General features: G+C 43.9%; 1 protein-coding gene across 7 annotated transcripts in view; it reads left to right on the forward strand.

Annotated features, from left to right (window-relative positions):
- The window catches only part of sbf1 (SET binding factor 1), a 57,774-nt gene that overhangs the window by 36,223 nt on the left and 5,615 nt on the right, over positions 1 to 15,936 (forward strand). For 6 of the 7 annotated variants that reach the window (XM_035147428.2, XM_035147430.2, XM_035147432.2 and 3 more), the window contains 28 exons: positions 819 to 896; positions 1,500 to 1,613; positions 1,731 to 1,859; positions 2,279 to 2,377; positions 2,599 to 2,806; positions 3,397 to 3,509; positions 3,740 to 3,889; positions 4,848 to 4,916; positions 5,095 to 5,256; positions 5,456 to 5,721; positions 6,510 to 6,682; positions 6,798 to 6,871; positions 8,194 to 8,386; positions 8,481 to 8,608; positions 8,722 to 8,897; positions 9,625 to 9,761; positions 10,371 to 10,581; positions 10,675 to 10,871; positions 11,174 to 11,311; positions 11,416 to 11,511; positions 11,758 to 11,832; positions 12,382 to 12,554; positions 12,677 to 12,853; positions 12,979 to 13,080; positions 13,162 to 13,347; positions 14,305 to 14,431; positions 14,537 to 14,670; positions 14,842 to 15,186. In XM_035147428.2, the coding sequence (XP_035003319.1) occupies positions 819 to 896; positions 1,500 to 1,613; positions 1,731 to 1,859; positions 2,279 to 2,377; positions 2,599 to 2,806; positions 3,397 to 3,509; positions 3,740 to 3,889; positions 4,848 to 4,916; positions 5,095 to 5,256; positions 5,456 to 5,721; positions 6,510 to 6,682; positions 6,798 to 6,871; positions 8,194 to 8,386; positions 8,481 to 8,608; positions 8,722 to 8,897; positions 9,625 to 9,761; positions 10,371 to 10,581; positions 10,675 to 10,871; positions 11,174 to 11,311; positions 11,416 to 11,511; positions 11,758 to 11,832; positions 12,382 to 12,554; positions 12,677 to 12,853; positions 12,979 to 13,080; positions 13,162 to 13,347; positions 14,305 to 14,431; positions 14,537 to 14,670; positions 14,842 to 15,186 (4,230 nt within the window). The remainder of the gene's footprint in view (positions 1 to 818; positions 897 to 1,499; positions 1,614 to 1,730; positions 1,860 to 2,278; positions 2,378 to 2,598; positions 2,807 to 3,396; positions 3,510 to 3,739; positions 3,890 to 4,847; positions 4,917 to 5,094; positions 5,257 to 5,455; positions 5,722 to 6,509; positions 6,683 to 6,797; positions 6,872 to 8,193; positions 8,387 to 8,480; positions 8,609 to 8,721; positions 8,898 to 9,624; positions 9,762 to 10,370; positions 10,582 to 10,674; positions 10,872 to 11,173; positions 11,312 to 11,415; positions 11,512 to 11,757; positions 11,833 to 12,381; positions 12,555 to 12,676; positions 12,854 to 12,978; positions 13,081 to 13,161; positions 13,348 to 14,304; positions 14,432 to 14,536; positions 14,671 to 14,841; positions 15,187 to 15,936) is intronic. The other variant, XM_035147431.2, reaches the window with a different exon arrangement.

The raw sequence follows: 15,936 nt of genomic DNA on the forward strand, positions 1-15,936 counted from the left end.
CACTGAAACAAGACACAAGAATAGATAAACTGCAGAGCTTGAAAAGTGATCGGTGGGGTTTGGTTGAAGGTCGCAAAACGGTGATGATGTAGATTGTTGGGCAGCAACGATGAACCAGGGCTTAGCTTAGCTGCTCCGCTCTCCTTACAGTTTCGCTGGGATATTCATGCATTAGCCCTGGGACCAAAGGCTGTTTCCAAGGGATACAATTTGTTTTGTGTTTGTTCGGCCTGGAATATGTTGCTGCTGCAAATGTTTGTCTCATAAAACCCTGAGTCTTTATTTTGTTTTCCTTGGAGCTGGACAAACCAAAATCGGTTACTTAGAGGAACTATTTTAATGGACTCAACTTCTCTTCTAAAATTAGACATCAAAAGTGATGTCTTTGAGAAATACTAATAAAAATGTTTTGTAAGCATATTTAAGTACCAATACTTAGAAGAACAGGATAGATATCATTAGCTGCTATGGTTAAAGCTGCAGGGGAAGAGTTATAGCTTCAATAAAGGGAATTATTCTGTTCAGATCTGCAAAGACTGTTTGACTGACAATTAAACTGTGTTGGAAAAATACAACAATTTCCAGTTTGTAGCGAATGTATCACCAAATCAAAAACACGTGTAATTACCAACTTACTCTTCAAACCCTAAACAGTAAAACAAAGTTTCTGCTTGAACACTGTTTTCCAGGATTCACTGCTAATGACTCAGTTAAAGAATGTTGACTGATGAGAGCAGAGACAAGCAACAGTAGGAGGGTTGGGAGATGTAGAAGCCAATGTAGTAACTGATGGTGGTTTCATGTTCTTGTTGTTGCAGATTTTGGATCCAGAGCTGGAAATTGCTGATCGTGCCTTTCCCCCACTCTCTTCGCAACCCTCTGCACTTAAGATCCAGGTAAGAAACAAAAGTTAGTCAGCTGATAATCTGCTGTCTTCTCGTAACAAAGAGTCAGTAAAACCCTAACCCCACCTTAAATGGTTCCTGTACCTTGGTTAACCCCGCGAGCAAGGACGTTTGGTGGTAAAAAGATTTCTCCAGAACGTGATTTAGACCCTGGTCATGGTGGAAACACAAAGTTCCTGCAAAGGTTCCTAGTTCCTGGGGAAAGTTCCTGCAGTGAAAATGCAGCTCTTGTTTTCTCAAAAAGTCTCAACTTCATATTTGAGGTGAAGAAATGTTACCTACTCTTTGCTTTAATTCTTAATGATAAATCCTGTATGTGCAGCACTTTTTATAAATGTAGACAGTACAGTCAACACAGAAAACAATTCAGTAGGATGAAGTTACACACACAGAGACTTCAGTATTCATACAGCAAGATTGTAATTGAGAAATGTATTTATTGAAATCTTCAAGAAGAAATGTTGACCAAAGAAAATAGCAGATGCAGAACGGTTGAAGCTGTCCTATTCATTCCATTATTCCTTCAGTTTTGTTGTGTGTGTGTGTGTGTCTTTGTGCGTTGGCTTTCACTCATCCATTGTGTGTGTGTTTTAGGATAAGGAGATCCGTGCAGTGTTCCTGTGGCTGTTCGCTCGGCTCTTCCAGGGCTACCGCTGGTGTCTACACATCATTCGCATTCACCCTGAACCAGTGATCCGCTTCCACAAGGTACAGGAAGAGAACTCAACTGTAGATAATAAGTCATTTGTGTACTTTACATGAAGGAATATTCCGATCAGATCGCACACACACGCAGGAGATTGGTGCTAACGTGTGTTTCTGCAGGCGGCCTTCCTGGGTCAGAGATCACTGACGGAGGACGATTTCCTGATGAAGGTGTTGGACGGCATGGCGTTTGCAGGTTTCGTGTCAGAGAGGGGGCCTCCTTACAGAGCCACTGACCTATTTGATGAAGTGAGTCTGTTGGCACAATGTGCAGGAGAACTTCTAAATAATTTGTGGCGCACCGTCCCACCAACCATCATCTCATATTGTAACACATCGTTTGTGAACCATGAAGACAATGTACAAGCATTTAGTTTGAACTGATATTCAGGTAAAGCCTAAAATCTGAAGAGACGGAGAAATAGTAGGAAGATCTGAAATATATATGAATATATTTTAAATAAATATATATAAAAAACAATATAATGAATGTCATAAAAACTAAATATAGTAATGATTAAAACACATTGCATTAATTTACGGATATAAATGAGATTATTAGAAAAAGTTAGTCTGTGTCACTCTTAATCTGGTGGGAACTCAATGTTTTTGCCTCAGATATGAAAGATGAGGTGAAATTTAACGCTTACTTTGTCATGTTTTCACAGCTGGTAGCCAATGAGGTGGAGCGGATACGACAAGAGGAGACGTGTCCACACAAAGTCATGAACCACGTCAAGGAGCTCGCTGAGCAGCTGTTCAAAAACGTACTGAAACTTAGCATTGTTGGCTCTCGTTCTGTGTTGTCCTCTGAGTCTTTTTCCCTTTTTCTCTCCCCGTCTTACTCACCCAGTGTCACGAGACTAATCCCTCTCTCTTCACTTGGTGGACCTTCTTCTTTGTCTTCCTTTATGTCGCCAATACTCAAATGTGTCCCTCCTCTCTTCTGTTCCTTTAACAGTGATTCTCTGTGTTTTCCCTCTTCCAGGAGAATCCATACCCCGCAGTGGCGATGCACAAGGTCCAGCCGCCGACAGAAAACAGACAGAACGCGGCAACAGATAAGACGCCCTTTCCTGGGCTGGACGATGTTGCAGTGCAGCTCTTCATCGACCACGCTACTGCCAAGCTAAAGAATGTACCTCCCGTGGTCAAGGTGGAGGTCAAGGCCATGGTGCCGTCCGGGCCCCCACTGGGTGAGCTGGGGAGGAGATTTGTGGGATATGCAAAATTATGAATTATATTGAAAAGGGAAAATGATGGAGATGTGTAGCTTTACAGCAATGCATCTCACAAACTAGTTTACAAATTGAAGTGAACTGTAGTGTCAGAGCGGACTCTGCTGGAAAAATTGTATGATGACACCATTTCTAAATCAACCCAAACATCTTTTTCCTGCATTATGTTGATAAAAAAAATAAAGCACAACATATACACAGATACAAATATATCTGCTTGAGGCCAATTGATGATCTGCCAACCGCTATAATGACCAGACTATACATACAAATTATACTACTTTTAAGTCCTAAAAAATATGGTAACAGACTTTGTGAAGAGAGGAAGAGAGGAAAAAAGGATGCAGTGATAAGATAAACCGATTTTTTTTAAAAGTTTGTTGTAAGGTTGGGTTTGATAGAAAATATCATATGTAGTAATGTAGTAATCATCTGCCCTTGTACTTCAAACTTTACACTGAGACCATCCGTCTCACAGTGTGTGTTTAATGGGGGTTTAGCTCAGTGCTGCAGTGATAAAACAAGTTTCTGATCACCCACCTCTGCAGGAGACATTGTGGATAGAAACGGAAACGTGATGGCCAACAGCGCCCGCAGGCTGGAGGTGGTCAGGAACTGCATCACATACATCTTTGAGAACAAGATGCTGGAGGCAAAGAAGGTGAGTGGGATGCGTCGCTGCACAGTTTCATACCAATGAATGAACTGCCACAAAATTCTGCTTACATATTTAACAGAAAAAAATTATCATTAATGATCAAAATACAGACAATCTACTCTCCAGTGGTTGTAGCAACTTGAAATGTCTTTTCCTCAAATACTTTTTAAAAAAATGTCTGTTTATGACCCAGATATTTAGTTGTGATTGTGTGTTATGTCTCCTCTGTTCAGCTGATGCCAGCTGTACTTCGGGCATTGAAGGGTCGGGCAGCACGGGTTTGTCTGACCCAGGAGCTCAATCAGCACGTCCTGCAGAACCGAGCTGTGCTGGACGACCAGCAGTTTGACTACATAGTCCGCATGTTGAACTGCACCTTACAGGTAAGCATCGATAGTAGTGGAACAGGGGAGCTGAATATTATCGCAGTGCTGAAAATCAAGAGTTGTCCTTCGTTTTGACAGATTCGATAGTAGTTCGATAATAGTTCACATGCTACATTGTCAATAACTACATGTAAACCACTTGTAGCAGAGCCCTCAGTCCTGAATTGGAGCTGGTAATTCAAGTGTGGCAGCAAGCACCGTTTTGGAAAAAATTCAAACAGAAGTTGTTTGTCCAACTTAATGACAACCACCTCTGCAACTGTCTCCTTTGGTGTGTGTGTGTGTGTGTGTGTGTGTGTGTGTGTGTGTGTGTGTGTGTGTGTGTGTGTGTGTGTGTGTGTGTGTGTGTGTGTGTGTGAGACACGCTCGACAAAGAAGAAACGGCACAAAACACTATGTTATAGATCTTTTATGTCATTGAGAGAAGTGTAACAGAAATTGGGTTCATTATGAAACTGTGCAGACAAATTAGAACATGGCGCGCTGCCACAGTCTAGGTCATTAATGGGAAACACTGGGTCTCATTATGCTGCCTGTGCATTGCATTTGCACTTTGTATTTTCCTACAAAGACGGAGAGCTTAGATGCATTTAGCCAATTTATCTGGTTACTGTTTGATCAATGGTGTGATAACTCACAGGCTTTTTGATGCACCTGCAACAACTTGTTTCTTTCTTTTAACAGTAAGAATTACTTTTGTAAAATGTCTGCTGATATGAAATGATACTTTAGGACAATTGTGAAGGTTGAACAAATGTGCATCTTGGTCCGTTCACATTAAAAGACGCTTCTGTAAACAGTTAAAATATAGGACAGAACATTAAGCACATAAAATGCAATGGATAGTTTAGATAATAAAATAATATATTTAAAATACTGTCCTGTTTTATGGCCGTCATCATATTAGAGGTGCCTGCGGTCTGTTTTGATGTGTTGCTGTTCTTTGTCTGTGCAGGACTGTTCACACATGGATGAACATGGCATCGCAGCTGCCCTGCTCCCATTGGTCACAGCCTTCTGCAGAGTAAGTTCATAACCAGCATCACCAGAGTCATCTCAGATCCACTAATTCAACTGTAATAGCCCAAAACGTCACATAGTCAGAACCTGTCCACATTGATTTTACAATTCACTGAGTGAGAAGAGCTTCAGGTTAAATAGAGGTTGCTGGGATCTCCTTCATAATATTTCTCCTTTAACAGAAACTCGGCGCAGGCATCACTCAGTTTGCCTACAGCTGTGTACAGGAGCACATGGTGTGGGCCACCATGCAGTTCTGGGAGGCCATGTTCTACAGTGACGTCCAGAGCCACATCAGGGCTCTGTACCTGGAATCAGAGGATGGAGAGCAGCAGAAGAACCTGGTGAGTACTTACACTTCTATCACACGTCTATCTGATATCAAACTGCAGGGACCATATGAGTGTTAATCCTGCTCATTAATGCAGTAAAGTAAATGTTAGTCATTAATTTTTTGAATAAACTAATAGACGTCCAGCTTGCTCATGTCCGCCGTCTTCAGATGATTAGTCATTAATAGAACCTCCTTTGTTTTGTTCTCAGGAGCAGCAGGACGGCTCGGGTGACGGCAGGGAAATCAGCGCCCTGGACCTGGCGTCGGAGCAGAACAGGCTGTGGCCGACACTTAGCAAGGAAATGCAGATGGAGCGAGTACAGAAGGAGGAGAGCACCGTGTTCAGCCAGGCCATCCACTACGCCAACAGGATGAGCTACCTGCTCCTGCCGCTGGACACCAGCAAGAACCGACTGCTGAGGAACACCGGCTTCGGAGACGTGGAGAGCGTTAGCAACAGCTACGTCACAAACAGGTATGGACAGCTGTCGGCGTTCACCTGGGGGTCGGACTCACATATGTAGGTGTAAAAGTAATAAAACAATCAGTGCAAAATGACAAATAGTGTAATAATAACTACAGTAAAATGTAACTTCACTCCCAGCTCAGAGCCTCACTCTTTACCCCACGTGTGTGTATGTGAATTTGTTAGTAAATGTGATATTAAGACCAGCACTAATGTATCTCATCAAAGAACAGTCATTTAATTTAGTTTACAGCTCAAACACATTTAAGTGTGAAGTATACCTTTAACTTAAATTATTGATGCAATCATATTTGAACTGTCATTGTTCTAATAATAATTGATGGGCGTTCTCTGTCAGTCTCTATGTAACGGTTCACTGTGGCTCCTTCTTGTTCTGTGACATATTTCAAACTGATCCATTGTCAAAAAATGGCCGTTTTGTTGACACATTTTTCAAGGCTGAGCTCACTGGGGGACACATTGTATGTCCTCGGACACATTAATGATGAAAGTCAACTTGTGTGTCACCAGTTGAATGCTTTTAATATGAAGCTGCAGCAGTAGTATGTGCTCAGTTTGCATTAGCAGCAGCTTAATACAGCATATTTTTCACCTGCAATGTTGCCAAAAACACTCAGTTCTTAATATTGAAGAGCTGATTACTTATTTAAGCTCAACTTGTGGCTACAGTGGGTGATGATTTCATATGAAATGGTTTACAATTCATTTGCAAGGGTTTTAATCCCAGCCACTGCCTTGTTTGGCCCTTTTCTAAAGCTTTTTGTTTTGTTTTGTAGTATTGCAGGCAGCATGGCGGAGAGCTACGACACAGAGAGCGGCTTCGAAGACGCCGAGAGCTCAGACGTGGCCAACTCTGTGGTGCGCTTCATCAACCGCTTTGTCGACAAAGTGTGCAATGAGAGCGGCGTGACCAACGAGCACCTTAAGGCCCTCCACACCATGATACCAGGTACGGAAGCACACTCGGTGATCTGGCCTCCTAGCATAGAGAGCATCACACTAAACTGCCTGTAAACTGTCATCTGGATTCTAACATCTTCATTGTTCTGTCTTTGTCCCTGCAGATATTGTTCAGATGCACATTGAGACGTTGGACGCAGTCCACAGGGAGAGTAAGAGACTGCCTCCAATCCAAAAGGTAACCAATTCCTATTTTTACGTCCCACTGGAGAAAGGCCACGCAGAACCCCAGCCTGCCCCGCCCACTCCCCTCTCCACCAATCCTTACAGCTCAGGCTCACAGTACCACAGCAGGTACGTCTGTCCGCCAGAGACAGAACCGTATGACTCACGGCACGCCTCACCAGTGCATGCGGGGTGATTGCTCCCCCTTGTTGTGCTGTTTGGTCTTTGAGCCTCAGTTGAGCTCAGCCTGGCTGCTGTAGCTCCCAGAGGTGCTGCAGACCTGGAGTGCCTTCAGTCTGAAGGGTGTGGTGTTCTCCAGAGGGGCTCGACTCCTCATGTTTTGTCATTTCACTAAAGACCTGTGACTAAAACATGTAACCGCTCAGCTTCAGATAATGTAACTCCACGTGAGCAGATTTGTCCTCATCACTCCCTTTTGTTTATTTTTACTCACAGTTTTGTTTCACCATTTCACTTTGTAACACACACAAGCTTCGCACATCCTGAGCATTTAAAGATCAGCTCATTGTATTGGAGATTAGATTGTGGTGTGACTTCTCTGTATCCGGGTCCAAACAGTTAAAACACTCCCCTGCCTCCGCTGTGAGCCTGCAGCTGGAATGTGGATGTGTGTGACATATGGTGTTGCGTAACAGTTTATGAAAGTGATTGCCAGAGTTTAAATTTATATCCTATCAGTTTTGGAGTTCCTGAGGAAGCTCTCCTGGCCTCACTGGAGCACAGGTAGTGATGTAAGGGACGAGAGCCAGCTTATTTCATAGTGCCATTGTTAAGCAAAGTTGAGCAGCTCTGTTTGAAAATAAGAGTCCTTTCAATAAAGCGAAGCTATATTAGATCCTCAGCGTCTGCTCAAATGAAATCTAGTTCAAGTTTTATATAAACACACCGCATGAATAAAAACATCATCTGTGTAATTCTTTGTTTGTGACATCATCTCTTCCAAGATCCCACCAGTCCAACTTGGCTGATGTTCTTATTATGCAACAGTGGCACAGTCATTTCATCTGTTTTTTTAATACGTAACCTCCCAAACAGTGCCGGTCATCCAGTAACTCAGCATGGTGGTGGATTTTGTGTGCAGTGATCGTTCAAATATCATTAGAAGATATTTGATATTATTAAATGTTAATAGAGTTCCTGCAAGATGACAGATTTACTCATGTTTCAGTTGAAAGTGTGACAGTTTTAGTTACCACAGTTTCTATTTACAACATGCTGTTCCTTATATTATGTAGATGACGTCTGTCTTCTTCCTGCTGTGACATCGTTAATAAGACTCCCTGTCATCCTCTCTTTTGTGTTTTGTCTGTTCAGCCCAAGCTGCTGAGGCCGATTCTGTTGCCGGGTGAGGAGCTAGTGATGGAGGGCATGCGGGTCCACCTGATTCCCGACGGCCGCGAGGAGGCCACAGGGATGATGGGAGGTCCACCTCTGCTTCCCGCCGAGGGTGCCATCTTCCTCACCACCTACCGACTCATCTTCAAGGGCACGCCTACAGACCCACTAGGTGAGACCTCACACACACACTTCACGCCGATAGATATGGGTCAGATCTGTGAGTCCTCTAAACCCAGCTCTTTGTCTGCATCTTCTTCCTGCAGTGGGTGAACAAGTGATCACTCGCTCGTTCCCCATCGCCTCTCTGACCAAGGAGAAGAGGATCTCAGTCACTATACCCATGGACCAGTTTGTACAGGAGGGGCTGCAGCTACGCTCCTGCACCTTCCAGGTACTCAGAACCCCTTTTGGCTCCTTTCATAAACAACAAGACCCGTTTATCCTTTATTTTCTGTACATGCTTCTCTCTTCCCTGACTCCACTGTTCTCTGTGTACGACTGTAGCTAATGAAGATTGCGTTTGATGAGGAGGTTGCGTCCGACCTGGCGGAGGTTTTCAGGAAGCACATGCACAAGCTGCGGTATCCTCAGCACGTCCAGGGCACGTTTGCCTTCACTGTGGGTCAGAGTGGGAAAATGGTGGTGGAGCACAAGACCAAGGACAAGAACCAGTCCCTCAAGTAAGGAACCTGTGTAGAATCAATTAAGGCAGGAATTTGTCTGTGAAACATGTTTTTATTCAGGAGAAACTAAGGATGTTAGAACATTTAGTTTAGCTCCACAGAATTGTCAGCAGACTCAGCACTAACAGACTGTTGCATCACTCTGTACCTCTGACTCCATCACGTCCTGCAGGTCGAGCACAGAGCAGTCACTTCCTGTAGGGTTGCTCAGGTGATCCTTCACATCTGTAACATCACTTTGAGTTACAGCTGGCTCCAGCTGGCGACCTCATATTTCCCTGTGAACCAAAGTCACTAATTAGCACCTCTTGCTCAAGAATTTGCCCTTCATATTTCTCTAGGCTAAAGGTCATATGAGGTTACAGTGTATTGTATGACCGAGGTGCTACAGCCATTCCCATCATGTATGTGTGGAGCTCTTTGAGACGTGATGGCACCTGATTCCATCAATCATGTCTGAAAATGCGAGGCTCTGAACTGGTACAGTTATGTTACTGGAATATGGGCTGTACAAATACAAGTTGATTGATTGATATGTTTATTTGTGCACGCATCTGATTATGTACTGAGAGGAACACTCAAATCAGCCCATTGTCAGCTGGACTTTCAGACGGCTTCAAATTTGAAAGACCCAGCAGGAAGTGGATGTGAGGCAACTTCCATTGGAACATGTTGTAAAAAAACAACAATTAACTTTCTCTTCCTCCCTCTTTGTTTATTTCAGGACACTTTCCAAGAACCTGGTGAAAAGTGCCAAAAGGACCATAGGTCGGCAGTATGTGACCAGGAAGAAGTATTCTCCGCCCACCTGGGAGAACAGGAGCAGCTTCCAGTCAGAGCTGGATGAAGATGAAATCTCAGGTGAGCACAGTGTTTTTTATACTACATTGTTCAAAGCTATAGTGGATGATATCACACTGGAGACTCATCCAACTGTCTCCTTAACTTACTCTTACTTACTTTACACTATACACTTCAACTGTCATCAGGTTTCCACACATGACATCACAGCCGGTTTCATCTGATACTATGAAATATTACATTTCAATGGATTCATTCTCATATTCTTTAAGACAGATGACAGTTTAATTTCGTTCAGTAATGACACTGCTTTAATTTGTTGTCTTTTAACAGAATTCATTCACTTTCACATGTCAATGTCAATCCGTGCTCACACTTCAACTGCCATTTCAGCTTCTGTTTGTATTTTTTAATGCCTTTAAACACTAAATTTCCACTTCTTCAGTTTTTCATGTTTAAAATAGAAGCTGTTAGAGGACATGATTTGCTAAAGAAAATTTTGCTTCTGAAAGTCCAAAAATGATGTGCTCTCTGTGACACATCAGTGACTTTAAATGAAATATCCAGACGTGTGGCAGAATATGTTTGACAACTATTTTATTTATTTGTTTAAATTTCGTGTTTTTGAAATGAGGGACATCCAGTGAGCTTTCCTTTGTGTCTCCACAGTCTCAGAGGAGTTGGAACCGCAGAGCTCGCTCACCCTCTCCTCTACCATCCGCTCGTCCGACAGACAGACCATGAGCAACGTGGTGGAGCGAGCGTGTTGTCGAGACTACCAGCGCCTGGGTCTGGGTACGCTCAGCAACAGCCTGACACGTTCCAAGAACGAGCCCTTCAGGATTTCGACTGTTAACCGCATGTACACCGTCTGCAGAAGGTGAGAGACAGAGAAGGAGCAAGAGGTTGTTAAAGTTTATGCACAGCATCTCCTCAGTGTTTAATACACGGTACGTGTGTGTGTGTATCACAGCTACCCCGGCCTGCTGATAGTGCCTCAGAGTATCCCGGACACGACCATCCAGAGAATCTGCCGCTGCTACCGTCAGAACCGCTTCCCAGTGGTTTGCTGGAGGAATTCAAGAACCAAGGCCGTCCTGCTGCGCTCCGCAGGCTTCCACGCTAAGGGTGTCGTGGGCTTCTTCAAGTCCCCCAACACCCCCTCTGCAGGTGAACAACAAAAACCTATTTAGGCATCTAGCTGATGATTTATGTAACTTATTATATCCAGAAAATGATGCTGACATGTTCCCTTATTTTGGAAGTTTCTTGATGCATGTCCACACATTTCCTCACTTGCAAAGTTCAGGAGTTCAGTGGTTATAAAGTGACACTTTGACTCCAGTGGTAATAAATGTCAAAGATGCACAGGATGAAGACATTAGTGTACATAGCCTTGTCAAAAAAGTGTCTTTTTGCAGCTTACATGCCACTAAAATAAAATGTTCTTCATCTGTGTCGTCTCTCTGCAGCTCCCTCCCAGGCAGAGTCCACCAGTCTGGAGCAGGAGAAATACCTGCAGGCCATCATCAGCTCCATGCCTTCATACAGTGAGAACAGCGGCAGGAACACACTCAGCGGATTCACCTCCACACATATGAGCACCTCAGGTGGGTGGATTATCACACTGTTCACTTAGTGTCATCACCAATATCCTGTAGTGTCTTCAACTGAAGTAACAGAGCTGGTGTGTTGTCTTCTGATGTAAACACAGACTCCTCCGATAAGCTGCGGCCGCCTAAGATCGGCGCTCTGATGAAACAGGTGATGGGAACCAAGGAGGATGTTCCTGGAACCTTCAGCAGAGGAGGTGAGACACTCTTTTGTGCTTGTGTGTTGCTCCTGTAGCATCAGTTAGTTTGTCATGGTTCTAATTTCAAAATGAGTTGTGTGAACGATGTTTTAAATCTGAAACCTTTCACTGAAACTGAGACTGGTCCAGGAGGATGATGAATGAGGCAGTCCATCCATCCATGAGTGTGAGCGTGTGTGTATGTGCAAAACCATCCTCCATTGTGTGGCGTTGTTGGTTAACGTCTCTGTCATTTGACCTCAGCTCTGGGTCAAAGGGCGAAAGTCATCTCCCTCTCTCAGCCCAAAGTGTCTGGCAAGGCCAGGAACCCTGCTAGAGGTACAGTAGGCTACCCCCCACTCCCCACACCTTTCCCTCCACTCCTGTCTAACCAATCAGATCTCTCTAACAGTAGCGTCAGTGTGTCTGTCATCATCCCTGGTAGTGTGCTGTCTCCTGCAGACTAATGGACTGTTGTGCCTGCTCTTGTTTACCACAGAGCTGCTGTGTGGGTGTGTGTGCATGCAGCTCCTGGTGCTGCAGCAGCTCTGTTGTCTGACGTTTGTCGTTTCCTGTTTGATTCTTTTTCTCTGTTGAGTGTTAACAACAATCTGAGTGTCATCATAATGCAGCAGCTTGGTGTAGCAGACTGGACTGGGTAGCTGTCAATCCTTTCTGCCTGTGTTTAGCAGCATGGCTGGTTAAGGCTTCGGATGTTCTACACATCAGTGTGTTTTCAAGGATAATTCCACCACTGAGGCCTAATAACTGGGAATGATTCTTTCAAGGCTGTTTAACATGGTTATGACTTCTACACAAGGTTTGATGATCAATTATTTTCTGACCTTTGATTAAAAAGAACTTGAACTAGCTGTGTGTGTATTGCAGGTAAATGGGGCAGTATCCGAGGCAGCGGGCGTCTAAGTACCTATAACCCAGACGTGGGGACGCGTCTGGCTGGGAAAGAGGGTCCGCAGTCCAATGGAGGTCCAAGCGAAGCGTTGTTCCTCCGCCAGCAGAAGGCCTACCTCTACATCATCGGAGACAAGGCCCAGCTCAAGGTGATGAAGGACACAGTGGTAGAACAGAGTGTGCTCCTTCTAGTGCAGAGTTTGTAAACCCTCACATGTAAAGGGCCTAAAGAATTGAACACTTTGGATTAACTGACTGCTGTCTTGCTCAGGGAGGGAAGCAGGACTCGTTCCAGCAGTGGGAGGTGGTTCCCATCGAGGTGTGTGACGTGCGGCAGGTGAAGAACAGCTTTAAGAAGTTGATGAAGGCCTGCGTGCCGAGCTCCCAGACCTCTGACCCCAACATGAGCTTCCTGCGGTGCCTGGAAGATTCTGAGTGGATGACTCTGGTCAGTGCTCAATGGTTTTCATCCATCATTTTGTGTGTGTGTGTGTGTTCAGGAGGGGAAATAGCTATTTTGTGTGACCTTGTAGGTTATTTGTTCTGACAATGTGTGTGTCTTTGTGTGTCCAGTTACACAGGGTGCTGCAGGTGTCCGTCCTCGTGGTGGAGCTCCTGGATACGGGCTCATCGGTCATGGTCAGCCTGGAGGACGGCTGGGACGTAACCACACAGGTTCTGACCGACACCCTGAAACGTTACTGCTGAGAACTGTTCTCCGAGTGAAGCTTAGTGTGACGTGCTGTCTGTGTGCAGGTGGTGTCCCTGGTGCAGCTGCTGTCCGATCCCTACTACAGAACCTTTGACGGCTTCCGGCTGCTAGTGGAGAAGGAGTGGCTCTCGTTCGGCCACAAGTTCAGCCAGCGTGGAGCTCAGACGCTGGGCAGCCAGAGCAGCGGCTTCACTCCCGTGTTCCTGCAGTTCCTGGACTGCGTGCACCAGGTGGGTCCATAGAGATGCACGTTTATTTTTCAACCTGCAGTGTTGTGATACAAGTGAAGATCAGAATCAGGTTGAAAATAAGTTTATTTAAATGCAGGAATTTCTAGAAATCTCAGATGCTTTAATTTGCCAAGAAATTTATGCCCAACAAGAATCCTGCAAAGTGACCAGAGACACTTGGTCCAGAGCCAAATGTAAAAGGAATTCAGTTCTCCTCCCTCTTACTATATGTAGAGATGAATATAATCATTTATAATGCTGTCTGTGTGTTTACCTGTAAGTCTGACTTTATTTCCTGTTTTGTTCTATGTGTGACGTAGATTCTGTCGTTCTTATCACACGCAGGATGTGTTGTTTCAGGGATCTGACTATTCTCGTACTGTTACTTCTGTTTCTACAGATGATACTGTCCTAGTGGTTTCCTCAGTCTATTTCCTCTGTCCTTTATGACAATAGCACCTTTCTGGAAGAAAGTACACACTAATAACAACTTGACATCTGTACTTTAGTTCACATACAAAACTTTCAAGTACTTAAGCTGGCATTTAGTAGAACAAAAAGTAAACTAGAATGTCACCTAGTAGAGCTCATACCTCTGCCAAGGCCCAACAGTCCCCTTATGAAACCACATTTAAATTCACTAGATCTCGTTTTTTAAAAATTTTAAATCAAGATGCATGAATAATTCTTTGACAAATCAAAATGAAAACGTTAAAGTAAGTGGGGAAAAAGAATGATTCTCATCCGCATAATTAAATGTAAATCAGTTGATTAATTTCTGCGTAATCCTGCAAACTGACAGACTGACAAACAAAATGAAAACGAAACCTCCTTGGTAAAGTTAATAATTAATGTGCAGTAGATGAACTGATTGAGGGTTCGTCGAACAAACCTAAAGATAAAAGTGAACTGTTTTCAAATGTAATCCTGAGTGATTCTCTGCCCCTCCACCCTCAGATCCACCTCCAGTTCCCCATGGAGTTTGAGTTCAGTCAGTACTACCTGAAGTTCTTGGCCTACCACTACGTGTCCAACCGCTTCCGCACCTTCCTGCTCGACTCAGACTACGAACGCATCGAGCTGGGTAACCACATTACTGAGCCTGAGGGCTGTTGACCTGAAAAGCTGCTGTTCTGAGTAAAAGAGTCATAGAAACAGTTTGAGTTACTGTGTGTGTGTGTTTGCGCAGGAGTCCTTTATGAGGAGAAAGGTGGAGAGAGGAGAAGCCCTCAGGTGTGTAAATCTGTGTGGGACTACATCGACAGACTCAACAAGAAAACACCCGTCTTCTTCAACTACATGTTCTGCCCTGAGGACGACGAGGTGAGTCCCTGCAAAGACACACAGCAGCTAAGAGACAGAGACACTTTCTCATGTCTCGAATGAATGCAACATACTGCAGCAGCTAAAAGAAGAGACATTCTGAATGTTTAATATGTAAATCACTGAAGCATTAAAGCAACCAAGCAGACTCACAGTAACTGTGTGTTGCAGGTTCTGCGGCCGTACACCTTCATCTCCAACCTGAAGGTGTGGGACTTCTACATGGAGGAGACTCTGTCGGAGGGGCCGTCCTACGACTGGGAGGCGAGGGTCCGGCAGGAGCGCGTGGCAGAGGAGACGCCGGAGAAGCCCGACACCAGCGGGCCCAAGTCGCAGCGGCACATCGTGTGGCCGTGTTACGACGGCCTGAGTAAGGTGGTGCCCGACGCCATCACCAAGCTGCTGCAGGACCTGCAGAGTCTGGAGGCGGAGCTCGGTCAAACGTCAGAGAAGTGGAAGGACACGTGGGATAAAATCAAGACCACGCAGAGGGCGGAGAGCAAACTGGAGAGCAAGGTAACACTGGTTTCATTTTTACTCAGCTTAAAAGATCTTTTTGTGTTGTTGTTGTTGTTACAGGACCACAGTTAATACAAAGTTTAAGTGTTGCATTCATGTGCAGGCTGTTGGAAAAATCTCCTCACTAATCAGAAGGTAGATGGTGAATGTAAAACTGAAGTCTTGGATTTCAGAGCTGAAAAAAAGTCAGTGAATGAGAAATGTTGTAGTGTGTGGTCAGTATTTCAAATTTACCTCCAAAGAATTAAGTTGTTGTTACATGATGATTATCAGTATCTAGCATTAGAGCCTGACAGATTTATCAGTTGACTAATAGAATCGGCTGATATGAGCCATTCACTGACGTATCTTATCTGTGTTTATGTTTGCTGATATGAAAACTTTTATTTTACGGGATAAGCAACGCAATGAAGACGCACATTTATGTTTCTTACGTTTATTTTCTTAATTCAAGTTCTATATATTCGGCTGCATTTGTGTTTTCTTTTTATTTATAGTTAAGTTTATGTTTAAACTTTAAAATATGAAGCCTCAATTACATTTCTTTGTTGTGAGGTTTTGATAATGACATCTTGAAATCGTTAAAATATATATAAATATCAGACAATATTTCTAAATTTCGTATCAGCATCAGCCAATAAAAATCCACTATTACACTGGTGTGTTTCTAAAATATTGAAGCTTTTATACATTTACTTACACTATTTTACAGGGTTGTTACAATAAATGTCAAATCATAAAATACAT

This window comes from Hippoglossus stenolepis, chromosome 22 (genome assembly GCF_022539355.2).
Source record: "Hippoglossus stenolepis isolate QCI-W04-F060 chromosome 22, HSTE1.2, whole genome shotgun sequence".
NCBI lineage: Eukaryota > Metazoa > Chordata > Actinopteri > Pleuronectiformes > Pleuronectidae > Hippoglossus > Hippoglossus stenolepis.